General features: G+C 42.4%; 2 protein-coding genes across 2 annotated transcripts; one reads left to right on the top strand and one right to left on the bottom strand.

Annotated features, from left to right (window-relative positions):
* Positions 1–969: 969 nt before the first annotated feature.
* Positions 970–5139, bottom strand: otc (ornithine transcarbamylase). The gene is made up of 10 exons (XM_007555398.2): positions 4666–5139; positions 4421–4559; positions 4234–4315; positions 2970–3057; positions 2676–2829; positions 2480–2602; positions 2351–2404; positions 2131–2280; positions 1305–1442; positions 970–1223 (listed from the first exon to the last, which is right to left on the bottom strand). Exons 1-10 carry the CDS (start codon positions 4746–4748, stop codon positions 1164–1166), a joined length of 1071 nt encoding a protein of 356 aa, XP_007555460.1. The 5' UTR covers positions 4749–5139; the 3' UTR covers positions 970–1163.
* Positions 5140–6528: 1389 nt separating this feature from the next.
* rpgra (retinitis pigmentosa GTPase regulator a) lies at positions 6529–15638 on the top strand. The gene is made up of 11 exons (XM_016673082.1): positions 6529–6536; positions 6894–6956; positions 7094–7252; positions 7353–7502; positions 7591–7749; positions 8381–8536; positions 8879–9003; positions 9809–10018; positions 10348–10846; positions 10924–11003; positions 12528–15638. The coding sequence occupies exons 3-11, from the start codon at positions 7213–7215 to the stop codon at positions 15636–15638; spliced, it is 4530 nt and encodes a 1509-aa protein (XP_016528568.1). The 5' UTR covers positions 6529–6536; positions 6894–6956; positions 7094–7212.
* The last annotated feature ends 1663 nt before the right edge of the window (positions 15639–17301 follow it).

The following is a 17301-nucleotide window of genomic DNA, read 5'->3' as shown; positions in this document are numbered from 1 at the left end:
TGTTGACGGAGGTATCTGTTTATGAATGAACTGTTATGCATCGCTTGATCCGTCTGGACCACACACGGAGATCATAGCTTCCCGCTAAAAGTGTGCCGCTCGCAACTGAGCCGGCTCTAATTGCTAGCTCATTACATAAACGAGGGCTGTCATTTATCAGAATCAGTTTATGTGCATAACCAACAAATTTGATTTTGTTTTCACATGCTCACAGCACACAGTCTGTATGAAAAATAGTGCAAATATTCTATATCTGTATGATACAGATATAAGATAGAGAAAAAAACTGAAGTTGGAGAAAAGGAGAGACAGATTCACTATTGTAATGGCGGTTTCTATAGGTGGGAGACAGTTTGTGTTATTTTAACCATGTGTTTCTTTAATGCAGGCAAGTTTAAATTGACAGTAAGGTACAGTACAGTAAAGCCTTGTCCACATGGAAACAAGTCCTCCAAAACTGTGTTTGTATTTTTACCTTTTATAAAACATTCTGTAAATAAACACAAATTTAACAACATTTCACTGTAAACTTCTACAACTTACACTTTATTTCAGTGTTTATCTAAAATCATGAATGTCTGGTTAATTTGGTTTTAGATTGCCGTTAGATATTAATATGTGCATGTATAGTAATCTGTCTTGGGTGTCTCTCTGTTTACCCCCAAGCTGTGCAGTCTTATAAAGGAAAATTATTTTATACCCAAACTTTGCATAGTTATATGAAACCAAAGTGTTATGTACAGAGACAAGCTATATTATTAGGATCCAGGAAAAGGGCCGTAATTCCCATCTCAAGCAAAACGCGTCATCTACCGTCTTCCAATCAGACACCGGGACGCGTTACTAACTTTGACCACTTGGTGTCGCTTTTTCACAGAGTCAGACCCACGTCTGAGCTGAACTCAAGTTAATCTAACAAAGTTATCTCTCAAAAACGCTTTTGGATAAAGTTGTGACCTTACTACAACATGAATCAATCACAACGCACACAATCCTTTTATTCATTGCTGGCACCTTCCATCAAGTTCAGATGAATGTAAGTAAATTTCAATAACTCAGAAACTGTTTCCTTGTTGGTAAGTTTAACAATTATAAAAGTAAACACAAATTCTGCTAACACATGTTGTTTCATCAGTAGGTCCAAAATAAATTCCACGTTAAATTTAAAACTTTGGCATAAAGATCTGTGGAGTGTAGTCGGTCAAAAGAGAAACCATCAAACCCTGGAAAAGGTAAAACGGCTGATATTAGTAACCAGAAAGAATGACGAGGAGTAAATATGAAGTATCTACCTGCTATCTTACCATGATGGTCCATTTCCTATTCTCAGCCTCAGGAAAGACGAGGGAGCGGGATGAGTAAAACACTTGGTCATCCACCTCCTCCATCTTCCGGGGAAGGCAGTGCAGGAAGGTCCAATTTGGTTTGGCCACATTTCCGGTCTGTGTTCATCCAGTCCGTCCCCACCACAAAAAAAAATTAAAATAAATATTTGCTAAAGTTGCTGGAGTGACACAACTAATTAATAGGCTTTGGGGTTTTGTGTCCAGAAATGGTTTCAGACTTGCTGAAGTTTGGGATTCTCACATTTTCTCACACTACAACCAAACATGTCAACTCGCTTTAGTGGGATTCAATGTGACAGACCTTCGCAAATTGTCACAAAATTGGAAAGAGAAAAGGACAAAATACAAAGTATGCTGTGCATTCAGAAACTCAGACAAGTCATCGAGAAAATTATTGAGGAGCTTCAAACTAACTTTTGAAAATTAACACTGCACCCTGAACACCTTGGTTCTACAGTGAAGCATGGTGGTGGTAGTATCATGCTGTGTGGGTGGTTTTCTTCTGGAGGAAGCTGAATAGACCTAAATACAGTCCTGGACAGGAACCTGTTACAGGCTGTGGAAAGACTTGAAAATTGATATTCAAAAACGCTCTCCATTAGTCTGAGCTTTGAGATATTTTGCAAAGAAATATTGCAGGTCATGTAAAATCCCAATAAAATACATCAACATTTGGTGGCAGTAACATGAGAAAATATAGGAAAAGCCTCAAGGGATATGAATGAGAAGGCTCTACAGAGTAATTTAGCTGATATTTGTAGAAAACAAGCCTCTTCTTGCTTGCCTGCATTGTAATCTGGTAGCCATGGAAATCTTTTAGCCTCCTTTTCTTCTCCTCTTCCTGGCCCATGCTGACCCAGGTGTCGGTGACCAACACATTGCTGCCATGGGCAGCCTCCATCGGATCCGAGGTCAGAACAAGTTGGGTCCCATGCTGCGATTAGAAAAAACTGGCGGTGAATATTGTTAACCGATAAATGACTGTAAGTAGTCTAGGTCCTCACTTGTTTGGACAGCCTCTGCGCCTCTTCAGTTACTCCCTTGTCTGGTTCGTAACCCTGTGGAGGACGGGGTATTCAGTGAGACAGGAAAACCCATCAGAACCCATGATGGTCTGAGAAGAAGAGGCGGACCTTTGGTGTGGCAACCTTTAGATGAACCCCCAGTTTGGCAGCAGTCATCATGAAGGAGTGGAGGACATTGTTTCCATCTCCAATCCAGCTCACTGTAAGTCCACTAAGAGACCCATAATGCTCCTAGAAGACAACAGCGGAAATTAAGAAAGTTTATCATGTATAAAAGTTGCAGAATGCTGGGGGGAAATGGCACCTGTAAGGTGAGGAAGTCTGCCAGAATCTGGATGGGGTGATAAAGTTCAGAGAGTCCATTAATGATGGGGATGGAAGCCTCTCGATCCAGCTCCTCCAGCGTGGAGTGACTGTAAACCCGCGCCAAAACGATATCGCAAAGTCCAGAGAGAACCCTGTGCAGAAAGATAGGAGACACCGCTTTCAGGAAAAACAGCAGCACCACAAGTTTACATAATATAGATGTGTGTGTGTGTGTGTGTGTGTGTGTGTGTGTGTGTGTGTGTGTGTGTGTGTGTGTGTGCGCGCGCGTTACCTTGCCGTATCGGTGCAGCTTTCATTTACTCCTAAGTGGATGTCCTGTGAGGTTAGGAAGCAGGGGTGTCCACCCAACAAAGCAAAACCTGAAATATGAATAAACTTTTCTATTCAGAATCGCCTCAGACACTGGGAAATTATTTCATAAAAATAACACTCTGAACATACATACTACACATTAAATGGAAAATAGATCTCACAAGAATATTTATAACCCCTAAGCTTTTTCATATTTTATCACATTACACCCACAAATGTCAATAAGTTTTACTGTGATTTTTTTTTTTGTGTGTGTGTGTGTGTGTGTGATAGACCAACAGAAGAAAATGAAGCACAGTTTTCAAATTTGAATCTGGATATAAGAACAACTGCAAGTCTTCTAGTGTTTCCACCACAAATAAATGTCTCATGTTCTGTCTTATTGGGCGGAGAGCATCTATGAACATCAGTTTTCAAGCCTTACCACAAATGTTCAGTTGGAACAAGCTGCGGGCTTTGACTGGGCCGTTCTAACACATGAATATGCTTTGATCTAAACGGTTCATTTGTAGCTCTGACTGTGTGTTTAGTGTTGTGTCCTGATGGAAGGAGAGTCTGTATCTTTTACCAGGTTGATGCACAGTTGCGTTTGTTTTCCTCCACACAAAGTCTTTTTGTATGTAGGAAGTCTTTTAACAACCAAAAGCTGATTTAAACTCCACACTTTTATTTGTGTGTTTTTTTTTTCTGAACTGTACGTTGTGTTCTTCTGTCTTCACGATGCCACTTGATCAATAAGGTTCTCCAACCTCAGTTTTTTTCCCCCCGCGCTGAGATAAAATTACTGACAGGTGGACTCTGTTTAGTGAGTAGGTGACTTCTGAATACTGTCAGTTGGATTTTATTTGCAGGCGTCAGAGTAAAATGTGCTAGACACTTTAAGATTTTTATTTTAAAGGAATAATAACGTGTATGCTTTGTGTTGATCTAAACTGTAAAACCACAACAGGATGACTTGAAATTTGTGGTTGTAATGTGACAAAAATGAAGCAACGTTTTGCACCCAGTGGATGAAGCTCTGTGTTTTGTCACAGGCTTGCCCTGAAAATTTGCCTTTCAGCAGATCTTTTGTTTCTGTTAACAATGACAGACAGTAAGAGTATCAGAGCAGAGAACACCACCGGAGCACATGCAGTTACACTATTTTCTGTCCTAAAAAGCAATAAAAGCAACACAGTTCTCTGTTAAATCCCCACGTAGATGCTGACATACAAACTGAGCACCTGTTTCTGTGGACATTCTTGTTCTGGTGCTCCTCTTCTCAAATATCATTGCAATCGCCTTTCCTTGCAGAAGAGGCAGATACTGAAATAGAAATAGCATTTGGCTTCTTTCAAACTCTGTCAAGCAAATATGAACTTGTTTACCAATAAATAAATAAAAAAAAAATGCTCCCTTTAGTTTAAATACCTGCTTTCCATGCTTTATCTGATGCTTGAGGTCCGCTGATACCCACAGCAACTTCTTGATTTCATCGGAGCTGAAATCTTTAAGTGTGAGACAGCTGCGACCTTTTAAGCTCACTGAGCTCAAGGAAGCTGCTCCACCTCTGGAAAGGCAGCAAAAATGTATGATTTAGACTTACACAACCACGCAATTATGACAAGAGATGGTTTTTAGTGCAAATCACCTCTAAATAAGCTGGAGTTGCTTACCTAAATCCTCTTTGCGGGTTGTAATAAAAAGATTTCAAACATTTTAAAAGGCAACTGTTGACAGAGAAACGATTTAAAGGCATCGCAGTTTAAAGGAAATTAAAAAGAGCGCAAGGATCAGCGACTTTTTGGATCAGTGAGTTATGGGGTCCGCACGTTTTAATAGCCGGGGGGGGGGACTTTGCGGTTCTGCGAGTGGGTGGAGCTTAAGAGAGATTTAAACTACAGCTGCTTATTGGGGCTGCTTTTAGTTTAGCTGGGAACTGATCACCGAAGGGCGATCGTCGTCGTGTCCCAGCTGCAGCTAGAAAACCAGTGCTCAGTTTAGGCTTGGTGAAACCATTGAAAGGTCATAAATTGGCAGAATGACGGTTAAAAAAAAGCGTCAATAGCAAAGAAAGAATGGCTTTTCGTAACAACAGTACACAGAAGTTACATGAAGAAATTTAGCAGCAAGACACGTGTATTCAGTATGTCATTTTGATGGGTAAAACTCTATTGAGACGCTCCTGTCACCGCAACCACACCGCCCTCTAGTGGTGTAAAATTACACAACAATAACATTTCAGAAACGCCAGCCTGCGCTCCCCGTTGGACCGATGACTCCAATCGTCTTCCCGGTTAAAGGAAGAGGAGCGGACCCACATCCGAGCACATGTAGCGGTGTCTGGGTCCAACATGGCCATGACGACATCACCATCGGGCAACGGGGAGAGAGAGAGAGAAGTTTGTTTTCTGTGGGTTTTTTTTTAAAAATCTTTTTCAACCCTCTTTATGTTACTTTGAGTAGGTTCGTCGGTTCAGTATCCCCAAGTCCTAGTTTTGGTCCGAGGTTTCTCAAATAAAAACCTTAAAATTTTAATGCTTTGAAAACGAGCGCCACCCGCCCCCCACATACAACCGTAGCAAGTAAAAATACCTTTTTAAAATTTTCCTTTCTCTACCATTTAAGATTAAAAATGCTGTAAGCCTCTGAATTAGTTTAATTTTATTTTAAGGTTGTTTATTATTATGTTTTGCAAGCCATATAGTCGTTTATTTATCTATGCCAGATCCATGGGTCGCACGAGTCCAGCTTAGTCCAGTCTGAGCTCTCCCTGATCTACAGCAGCAGTCTGCACAGAGCTGCTGACCGGGGAGAAGGGAGGAGATGCCTGGCCGGACCGATGCAGACATACCTGGTGAGAGGCACCAAGCCTAGTTAGAATAATATAAATGTAGGAGCGGACATCCTCTCCTCCTTAAAGTGTCAGTTTCTGCATTTCTACCGTGCAAACCTTGTAAACCTGTTGCTATTTCTGTCCGCTGCTGCTTAAATCTCCTGAGAGTTGACAGCAGCTTGTGCTGGGATTTGGCCGGTGTTAACTTAGACAACTGCGGTAACTTGCTGACCTGCTTAGATTTGAAGCACTGTTCTTGTCAGGGCAGCAGCAGAGAGGTGACTCACACAGACTTTTGTTTTTTTTTTTACTACCCCCACGCCCCCTCAGAAACAGGAGCCATCTTCACATTTGGGAAGAGCAGCTTTGTTGACGATGTCCCCAGTCAGTTCTGGTTGAAAAATGACCGCCTGGTGGAGATATGCTGTGGCAAAGAGCACAGTGCTGTGATTACAGGTACACACACGCACACACGCACGCACACACACACACACACACAAACATTTCAGTCAGAAGCGGATTTCTGACTAAGGGTGTGTATTTTTTTGCTGAAAAAAAAAAGTAAATAAAAGCAGACTTTTGTTATAATTCTGCAGAAAATGGGAGGTTGCTCATGTTTGGTGGTAATACTGGTGGCCAACTGGGACTGAAGATAAAACCAGATGCCAATAAACCAACCTCTGTGAAAGGTATCCATATAGACCAACTTTAGTAAGTTTTTATTACTAACATAGTGTCTTGCATGGAATATATATTTTGTGTTTTGGGGGATCTTATATAACATATAATGAGTATATAATTGTGTTTTAGGAAAAAAAAAATCTGAAAAAAAGTTCAAGATGTAAGACAAGCTCAAGGCTTGTCTTACAAGCCTTGAGCTTGTCCTGAGACAATGTAGCACGTTGTCTCAGGACTAAAGCTTTGTTGCTTGGTTTAATGACATTTCAGAAAACATGAAAATGCCAATATATGTGGACATTTCAGTCATACAGTCGTGACATCTTAAACATTCAAATGCAAACCACTTTGTCCTTGTTAGACTTGTGTAACAGTCTGTTTACTTCTCAGCCTTGAAGCCTGAAAAGGTGAAGCTTGTGGCCTGTGGGAGAGATCACACGCTTGTCTGCACACGTAAGATGCAAAACAAAACAATCTCAAACGTGGATTTGTCATATTTCTGCATTAAAGCCAAATATTTAGTTCCTAACGTGTCTTGTTTTTGAACCGGTGCTTGTTTTGTATCTTTTTTTTAATGTTTTTTTTTCCAGTTCAACACTGTGTCTGTGGGGCTGGCAGGAACCAGAAGGGACAGCTCGGCTTGGGCCACAAGAAGAACACGAAATCCTTTCAGCTGCTCCGTCCTTTTTGTGAATCGGCAGCGGTCAAAATGCTCGCTGCTGGCAGCGGCACTTCAGCTGCCTTAACAGGTCTGATTAGTCGTAAAACAAAAAAAAAAAAAATAATAAAAGGAAACCATATGTAGACTGGTGTTAAGCTTGATTGGCTCTCCTCTGTGTGTGTGTGCAGAGGAAGGGAGGCTGTTCATGTGGGGAGACAACTCCGTGGGTCAAATCGGCTTAGGGGACAAGGCGTTTGCAGCCGAACCTAGAGAGCTGAATGTGGGGCAGGCGGTGATGTGGGTGTCCTGTGGGCATCGCCACTCAGCGTTTGTGACAGGTACGGCGCTGCTGGACCAAACCCAGACCCGCTCTGACCCAGTTGGACCAGACTTTTATCGCTTTATCCATCAATAATTCTGTTTCAGTGCACGGCGGACTTTACACCTTTGGTGAAAGCGCAAATGGACGACTCGGGCTCCAGGTGGGGCAGCTGGCTAATCACAGAGTCCCCCAGCAAGTGCAAGGCATTATGGGAAGTGTCATTCAGGTGTGCTGTGGAGGGGAGCACACTGTGGCACTAACAGGTGTGTTGACAGGATAAACTGAAACGGCAAAATCTCTTTCCCTTTACAATTAGATAACTCATCTAGTTTTAAAAATTACAATTCTGTCTTGCCGGTTGTTTAAAATGCATGTAAACATTTCAAATTTGTGGAAAATTGGTTTAAAAAGGGACTAGTGTTACTAACAGTAATATGTTAATATGTTCCTTGCAATATATGTTTAATTTGTGTTGCAATTTTATGGAGAAATTGCATAAAACAACAGAGAAAACTGTTAAAATGTGTGTTCCTGGTACCTCTATAAATCAATCGATCGGTCGGTCAGTCAAGTTGCAATTATTTCATCATGAATAAATAAATGATCACATATACTTTATGAATACCCCTGTTTCTCTGAATCATCCTCTTCTGAATTAATAAAGCAATGGTTCGAAACACTGCTGGCAAATATCACTTAAACTTTGCTCACTATTTTTAATTCATCTCACTGAACGAAAAGTTCAATTATCGTTCTGAAACGAGAATCAGTGAACCGGTAAATCGAGTTCAAACACGCCTGATTTATACTTTCGTACAGCAGACAAGTAAATTGACCATGAATTGTGACTGGTTACGTTTCTCTTCTCTTGTGCTGTTTGTCTCCCTGAGCCAGAGGAGGACGTGTACACGTTTGGCAGGGGTCAGTACGGTCAGCTGGGCCACGGGACGTTTGAGTTCGAACTTCATTTGCCAAAACCGCTGGAGCGCTTCCACAACAGCAGCGCCAGACGCGTCGCCTGCGGAGAAAGCCACACTGCTGTGATTACAAGTAAACCGTTTCTTGCCGTTCCAAAAAGCTATTCCCGTTTCACTCTTGCAGCTCCGCATGCATATTTGATGTGCTGCGAACGGCAGGAGCGATGTGATCGGATGTTTTGAAGCAGAGTTATGTGGAGGGGTTGTGAGCAGTCAGCGTGTTATTGTAAAGTTATTGCAAAATGACAAAAAAAAAAAAAATTCACTTAGGTGTTACCCTCATTCTCGGTACTCATTTTGACAGGAGAAACAACATAAATGACCTGAAATGTTGACCTTGTGTTCTTTTTTTTGGGGGGGGCGGGGGCACCTGTTTTATAGTCAAATAATGCAAATTTGCCTGTCTCCTCTCCAGATGCTGGACTGCTCTACACGTTTGGTGATGGCCGTTTTGGAAAACTGGGGTTGCAGCAGGAGAACTTCATCAACCAGTTCAGCCCAACGCTGTGCACCCGTTTCCTGAAGTACAGCGTGCAGTCGGTAAGTTAGGAGTCTCGCAAACTGAAAATAACAATGGAAAAACCCTTTAAAAAGTCAGAATTATTATTATAATTATTTGTTTTAGTGCCTCGAAAACATATTCTCACCTTGTGCATTTATTTTTTTTCCCCACACTTTCTCAGGTTATAGCCACATCCCGCCCTAATTTTTTCTTTTTTTTTTTTTTGTAACTATCCAATGCAAAAATAGTAGTACATGGTTGTGAAGTGGAAAGAAAGTCATCAATGGGTTAAAAAGACTTTTACTAAATAAAATTATGCATAGCCTCTCTGTTTGTTCAACACTTTTCAAACTGATGCCTCTAAAATAAACTCCAATGCACTCAATTGCATACAAAAGTCGCCTGTTTGGTGAATAGAGTCCGACTGTGTGTGATTTAATCTCAGTATAAATCCATTTGTTCTGTGGGTGATATGAACATTAAACAAACAGCATCATGAGGACCAAGGAACACAGTGGGGAAAGTTTGAAGCAGAGTTAAAATATAGAAATAGATATCTAAAGTTAAAATCTACAACACAGTAAAACCTTTTTAATGTGTTAGAACGGCCCAGTCAAAGTCTGAGAATCAGTGGAAAGACTTGAGATTGATTGATGTTCACAGATGCTTTGCCCTAAAAAAATGTCCATATCACAAAAGTACGTGGTTGTAAGCTGACAAAGTGTGAAAAAGTTAAAGGCTAACACAATAAATAAGACAATACATCCCAAAATGTGCAATTTCAACCCTGCAAGTGAATGCACAATAATCAGCGGAGCTACTATGTGTCTTTTATACATTTAGGTGTCCTGCGGTGGTCACCACACTCTGGTTCTGGCTGTCCCCAGACCGGCAGCACAGAGTCAGGGTGGAGAGTCACAGAAGGGTGCTGCAATTACAGACTTCTTCTGGGAGTCAGACGACCCTGAAAACGTCTTCAAAGACTCTCCGACGGACCCAGCTCCAGTCGTCCCGCTCTCAGCGCTGGCCGCTCGGGCTCGCCACAGAAAAAAAGTGAGAACCTAAAACCCACACAGTTTTCATTTTAAACAGCACAATCATGTGGGACATCCAGAAACACGTCTGTAAAAATAAAAGGCTTCTGTATCGTTCCTGCTAAAAAACCTTCAATAACATAAAAAAATAAAATAAAAAATCAACAATAGTAATGCCACAAAATCTGATTTAATTAAAACCTGGAAGTATTTCTCGTTTGGTTGCAGTCCCAGTTTAGCTCCAGCAGGGAGCGGTGTGACACAGATTTTCCGACTCTGCAGTGCCGTGTGGAGGCTGCAGGGAAGAGTTTCAAACCTTTAACTCTGAGATTCTTTCTGCGTTTTCAGAAGAGCTTCGTGGAGCTGTTTGGAGAGTTGCCTCAGACCCAACCTCGTCCTAATTCTGGCTTCCTCAGCACCTCCTGGCAGACATCCAGAAATATCCCAAACCTGAAGCGGCTTCCAACGGACGCTCCCACCCCCACCTCCTCCTCCCCCAAAGCGGCGCCAGCAAGCCCGCTTTTATCCCCCAGATCTCTGTCCGTATCCGCCAAGCCGCCAAGCCCACGTTCACAATCATCTCTCTCATCTCGGAGTAAAGCCTCCACCGCCGTCTCCTCCAGGTCCAAATCCAAAAGGCTGCCCTCTTCTGTATCTTCATCCACGTCTAGAGCTAATCACAACTCAGGGAGTCCTGCCTGTTCTGAAGAGGCTGTGAGGAGCGCAGCACGCAGAGCCTTAAATGATGATGATGATGATGCTTTCTCTCCCAACAAACCCTGCAGCCCTAACAGACCCCTCATCCGTGTTTCTGATAATAACCTGGACCAGAAGGGACCACAAACAGGTATTTTGAACGGATACATTCGTCAAGCAAGTAACTAAAGTATCTGCAGTCAATAAAGTCCCTTCTTCTTGTTTCAGAGGGAGAAGCTCGAAGGAGACGGCTAATCTCCCAAGATGTGGAAGACGAGAGAAACCATGTGGATTTTTTGCCATATATGGTGAGAGGAGAGGTTTTTATTAGCTTGTGATGTTTGATGGAGGAGGTGGATGTAGCACGGAGTCATTAAAACTCACTCTGCTGAGCGTCGTTATCCACTCCTGGTTTCTTCTTTCTGCTCTAAATCATAAGCACTTCGGGGCAGGAAGCAGCAGAGTTGAACGCTCGCCGACTTTTCCAGGAAACCTGCATACCTCAGCATATATACTGTATACGTGTGTGTAGGCGCGTGTGTGTGTGTTTGTGTATTCTGGAAAGCACATGGGCCGCAGCAGTTTCCCACTCAGTTTAAAACTGAAGGGAAATGTTAAATTGAATTGTGATTTCTCAGGTTTCAGCATTAATTAAGCTTTTCAGAGTGTGTTTACTCAAGAATGCATACGCACAGCCGCGCACGCGCGCACACACACGCGCGCACGCACACACACGCACGCACGCACGCGCGCACACGCACGCACAGTGTTTCTGAAAAGCTGGCAGCAGCCTTGCCACATCTCATCAGTGTTTCCACAGCCAGCGTTGAAGCAAGCGGTGACAGAGTCTCCTGCGTTGTTGTTGTGTGCAGCAGGTTTGTCCAACATGTGGCGTCCAGTGGCCCAGTCCTGTCTCACATGGAGGGTGTGAATGTACAGCGGCGACAGACGCTGTACATGAGCCTTAGATTTAGTGGATTATAAGCCAAATGGAGTCTGAAAGTCACAAAATGTTAAGCTATGGATAACCTCTTTGCATTTTGCTTCCAGTGACCTGGAGTTTCTTGTAATCTTTTCCAGACGCCTTGACATTTGTAGTTTGCCTGGTATTTTTGGAAGGTCTGTCAAAGTTTTTCTATGAATTTGACTTCTTCTTTTATTTTTTATTTTTTTACCTGATGTTTGTCCTGTAGTCATTACTGGCAGCACTCTGAGCAGATGAATGGTAAAAGTCATGCCTTAAGAAATAGGAAATAAAATACTGGAAAAGACCTAACACAGGACCTGATATTCGCTGTTCGCACCAAATATCTTATTTTTGGTGGTAAAATACTATTTTACATGTCAAGCTTCAGGATATTTTTTTATAGTTTTGGCTATAAAAGTGAGAATCTAAACCGAGGGGTTTTGCACTGTTGTAGTAAAAACATTGTTAGCTGGTTAAAATAAAAATGTATATTAGTTTTTAAACAGAAAATTCGCATGAATATGAATGTTACGCATCACGTCATCTTATAACCCATCTAAGGAGCTTAGAGAAAATGCTGCAGTTTTTTTTTTTTTTTTGCACAAACGTTTCTTTGCACTTATTCTTAAAATATACCCCAGCAATTTAATGTATTTTCTAAACAATGTATCTATAATTATAATATTTTATGCATTGATTTATGGAAGGTTATATTAAAATTATTAAAATGTTTATTAAAATGTTTAACTCCGTTGTTAATAGCAACATTTATAGCTCAGTTTTGGGTTGGGAATCTCCTTTGTTTTCCTGTTTACACATTTTTACAATCTAAATTAAAAAACAAAAATTCAATCCTGTCTTTTAGGAAACCAGAACCGGGAGAGTTCAACTTGCCAAAGAGCTCGAGGCTCACGGAGACCAAAAGAGTGGCCGAAGCTCGTCCAAAAGCCTCAAAGCAGAGCTTCTGACAGGCGCCGGAAAGGAAGAGGAGTTGTCACTGAAAAGCAGGAAGAAAAAAGCACGAGTCACATCTCAAAACCGTCAGGACATTAACAGCAGCAAAACGAAACCTCCAGAAGTAAAAGACGGTCAAAGCAAGCTCTATAAGATAAAATCGACAAACCGTGACAGGAAAAGTGCAACAACACAACAACCTGCGCCGATAGCGATGACCAAAGTAAGTGAAAAAGGTGAAAAAGATCAAGTGGCGGAGCACTCTTTTAAGAAAGAACTAAAAGTGACTCCAAAAAGAAGGAACATATCGTCTTCTTCAGACAAGATCAGCTCGACTCTAAAGGTTACAGATAATAAGGAAATAACCACTGAAAACATCTCAAAGGATGATGCTGTGATCCAGAATAAAATCACTGATCTAAAATCCGCCGAAGTGAAGAAGCAGCAGGACAATAAGCGACTCAAGTCCACTCCGACAAAGAAAAAGGTCGAACGCACATCGAGAAATATTCAAAACACAGCGGTGCCTTCAAAATTACAAAAACTTGAAGCTGCAGAAATTACTAAGCCTCCTCAGGCTGAGGGTTTAAGTGTGAAATCAACACCTGTGAAGGTGATTAAACCCAAACCAGGCAAAAGTCAAAGCAAGCTCACAGAAAAACCTCCTGCTGAAGGTAAAAGCATCAAAAAAGGTGACAAGGATGGGTTAATATACACAAAACGCACGACGGGTGAAACTGAAGGCAGAAGGTCAGAAAAACAGAATTTATTTCAAGAGAAGAAGAGAAAGAAGGAAGAAGAACCTAAAGTGAAACAGAGAAAAAGAGGGAAAGAAGACGGTGCTGATGTTGGCTCGGAACGTAACGGCAAAGCCAAACCCGGGATTAAAGCTACCGAGGCTCCCAGCCAGATCTCTTCACATCACGAAGACGCTTCTGAAGTCTCGAGCAGCGCCGTTTCCTCACAAAGCCCCACGAGAACCAGGGCTCTTTCCGTCAGCAGAGCTAAATCCTTGCCGTCCTCCGACCGTCCTGCCGTGGAAACACTTCCACCTGAAACGCAAAGGCAAGAGAACGAAGACCTGCCGGAGGGAAAACAGACGTGGGGAGAGATTTTGAGCGATGCGGCGTTTCTTCTGCCCGCTGCGGGGGTCACAGGCGCAGCTGTTGGCCTCCTGAGCGAGGCCGTGACTCGTGTGGAGGCTTTCCGGGCCGACAGCGACAGAGATGCCTCTCCGGAACCTGAAACACCGAAAGTCAAACAGAGCGCAACTATGCGCCCGTCCTTCTCTGCGACGTTGCATTCGGATTCAGAGGACAGGGACGACAGCACGCAGAAGGACGCTCAAATGAGCATCTTATCGGATTTAGGAAACGAAGCACATGAGGAGGAATTCGAGGATCCATCAGAGCAGGAACCGGCTGAGCAGACCAGGAAGGAGGAAACTTTTGAAAATGAAGGAGACGAGGGAAGCTCTGAAGAGGAAGATTATTCCAGGTTGACTGAAACAAACACCGGTGATGAAGAGCATGAAGAGCATGATGAAGCGCTGGGAAGTGACGTGGAAAGCAAAAACGAGGACGAGGAAGGAGAAACCAGCGAGGCTGCAGGGGAGAATGAACCTGGAGACGACGACGACGAAAACGACGAGCGAGATAGTGAGTCAGGAGGAGAGGAGAGCGAGGGGAAAACAAGCTCCAGCGTTCAGGAGGAAGGTGAAGAAAGTAACAACAGTGACACAAAGGATGCCGAGAGTGAGGAAGAAGAGAGCGGCATGGAAACGGGTGAAGGAGTGAGTCACTCTGAGGCGAGTGAGGCAGCCGAGGAGGACGAAGGTGGAAGTGAAGAGCAAAGTGACGATGAGAGCAAAGGAGAGGAAGACTGTGAGGTGAGTGAGGATGAAGAAGATAAAAGCGGTGAAGGATCCGAGAGAGAGCATAGTGAGAGTGAAGAGGAGGAGGAGGAGGAAGAGGAGGGCGGGGAGGGAAGTGACACGGCCGTGTCTGAGGAAGAAGAAAGCGAGGAACTGAGGCAGTCTGATGAAGAGCAGGGAACTGAGAAAGAGGAGAGTGAAGGAGAGGGGGAAGAAGACAGTGAGGAAGAGGAGGAGGAAGGAGAGCTTTCTTCAAGTGATGAAGAAGCTGAACAGGAGGCTACAGAGGATGAGGAGGAAGGAGAAGGGGAGAACACAGAGGAGGAAAATGAGGAAGAGGAACATGGGAGCACAGGGAATGAGGAAGATGAAGAGAGCAAAAGCGAGGAGGAAGAGCAAAGCATGGAAGAAGATGAGGAAGGCAAAGAGGAAAGTATCTCTGCTTCTGAGGAAGAGGAAGAAAGTGAAGATGACCATGAAGAAGAAGAGGAAGCAAGTGAGGAAAAAGGAAAGGAGAGTGAGGAAGAGGAAGAAATAGATGACGAGGAGGAGGAAGAAGCAGATGAAGAGGAAGAAGAGGAGGAGGAAGAAGAAGATGAAAATCAAGAACAAGATGAACAAGAAGAGGAGGAAGAGGAAGAAGAACAAGAGGGGAAAGGTAAGGGCAAAGAGGAAGAAGAGGAGGAAGAAGAGGAGGAAGAAGAGGAAGAAATGGAAGAAGATGAGGAAGAAGAGGAGGAAGAACAAACGGAGAAAGGTGAAGTGGAAGAGGAGGAGGAAGAAGAGGAGGAAGACCAAACGGAGAAAGGTGAAGTGGAAGAGGAAGAGGAGGAAGAAGATCAAATGGAAGAAGATGTGGAAAAAGCGGAGGAAGAAGAAGAAGAGGGTGAAGAAGAAGAAGAAGAAGAAGAAGAAGAAGAAGATGAGGAAGAAGTGCAAGAGACGACAAAGAAATGGAGGAAGAAAGAGAAATCAACAGGCTCAAAGGGGGCGGAGCCACCGTCTTCTTCTTCTTCTCCTTCAGGGAAACGGAGAGAAGCTCCCAGACCCGCTCCAAGGAGCAAACAGAGAGACGCAGAGGAGAAGAAACCAGAAGAATCCAAGCAGTTCTGGACCGACGTTCTGCCTCAGTACCTGGACCTGCAGTGACTCCTACTGCCTCAGCCACAGATACTGTTGCCATGGCGATACATGCTGGTTTCTGAACTGGGGCTTCCATGCCTTAAGGTGGACACTCGTCTGTGGCCATCTTGGACTTTCACTTTCCAGAGGAGAGGCAGGAAATAGTTTTGTTGTTTTTTCTAGTGAGGAAAGTTGATACTTTTTGAACATGTTCTGTTGCTGCCTCCTGCTGGACGTCAGTATTATTGCACTGTAATAATGCGCAAACGCATTGAGTCAATAATTACCCTCACTGCGAGTCAAACTCAATCAGTTGCAGTTGCTGGTGTTACACTACATGACACACAACCAGGAAAACAGTCAAATCAAGCAATACATCAGAATGTTCCTGGCTGTAGTGCGTTGCTTAAGTTTTCTCTCAATAAATCACAATATCAACGTATTTCAGCAATTTGATTCAAAGGGCAAAACACATAAAACATAAATTCATTACACATTAGCCTTTATTTCTGGAAATTTTAAAGATAATTGATCAGATTTTCCTTCCACATAACTTTCCATGCTTATGCTTGGACGGACAAGATTATTATATATACTATATGAACAGATATTACAATATATATACTAATATTTATTATATTTTATTTCTAAATCAAAACTCCTGATTTTATGTACCATTCCAAGAAAGTGAATTTTGGGCTTTGGGTTAATCCTCAACTTGAAGAAGTGAATTCTTAAAATGACTTTGTGTTATGAAGCCTGTCAGAGTTGACACCTATTAAATCCTTAATAAACTTGAATTTCACTTTTTAAATTATATTACTGAAGCAAATGTACTTTTTAAATAAACTTAATTTATTAAGACTCACTTGTGATAAATAGTTGATGCTGTAGTCAGCACTGTGGTTTTTAATGTAGGATTGTCTCAAACTTAATTCACTGCACGTTGTTGCAGTAAGTGCAGTTGAAGTAATTTCAGGTTATTAAAGTGAAAGTTACTTTTTTTCTAAATCAAAAACCATTTGACATGAAACACTGGTATTGTTCCAATGTTCTGCTGCTAAGATCTCCACCTTTTCTATTTTGTTTGCTGCTTTTACTGCTTGCTATTTCAGCTCAGTTATAGTAGAGCATCTATGCGAAAGAATTGGTGTAAGAAAACAAATCAGAGCTGCGTGTTCATAATAAAGCTGCAGGCTCATTTCTGTAAAAGAACCGTAAAGTTGTTTTCTCTTGCCTGATTGCTTCTTGTGTACTCCTTCCGTTCCTGTCCGCTTGATGTAAAGTTATTTTAGTCACTTCACTTTCCCTGCATGATTAGTCATGTTCCTATTGTCGAACGCTGTCTGAAGCTCAGGAAGCAGGCAGGTAAAGAAAATGCAGTAAAAGAAGGATCTTCAGAGGAGGCGAATTTGTAAAAAGATAAAATAAAATCAGCTGCGCACGCCTTGACAGAAACAAAGATAAAAAGATAAACTTGACTCAGAATGACAACCTCATAAATGTGCTAATTATCAATAAAATGCACTTACGTTTTTGCATGGACTGTGACAAAATGTGGCTGATATTGAATGTGATATTTTTGCAAAGCTCTGAGTCTGAAACTAAAAAGAAGCTGATATGGATCCGCCTTTTGTCATGCAGTTAATTTCAAAATTATTTGTATTGTTAGGCCTAAGGATGTCTTCAC

Source organism: Poecilia formosa, unplaced genomic scaffold (assembly GCF_000485575.1).
Source record: "Poecilia formosa unplaced genomic scaffold, Poecilia_formosa-5.1.2 Scaffold70, whole genome shotgun sequence".
In the NCBI taxonomy this organism is placed as follows: domain Eukaryota; kingdom Metazoa; phylum Chordata; class Actinopteri; order Cyprinodontiformes; family Poeciliidae; genus Poecilia; species Poecilia formosa.
This window is presented reverse-complemented; position numbering and strand designations above follow the sequence as displayed.

Bases quoted from the DNA above. Each gene is read 5' to 3' on its own strand.
- otc (XM_007555398.2), bottom strand. From the start codon at position 4,748: ATGCCTTTAAATCGTTTCTCTGTCAACAGTTGCCTTTTAAAATGTTTG. The intron at 2,281-2,350 runs GTGAGGACCTAG...TTCTAATCGCAG, and splicing joins CGCAGAGGCTGTCCAAACAA to CATGGGACCCAACTTGTTCT. The intron at 1,443-2,130 runs GCAAGCAAGAAG...GGATGAACACAG, and splicing joins GCTACCAGATTACAATGCAG to ACCGGAAATGTGGCCAAACC.
- rpgra (XM_016673082.1), top strand. From the start codon at position 7,213: ATGCTCGCTGCTGGCAGCGGCACTTCAGCTGCCTTAACAG. The intron at 7,253-7,352 runs GTCTGATTAGTC...GTGTGTGTGCAG, and splicing joins CACTTCAGCTGCCTTAACAG to AGGAAGGGAGGCTGTTCATG. The intron at 7,750-8,380 runs GTGTGTTGACAG...TCCCTGAGCCAG, and splicing joins GCACACTGTGGCACTAACAG to AGGAGGACGTGTACACGTTT.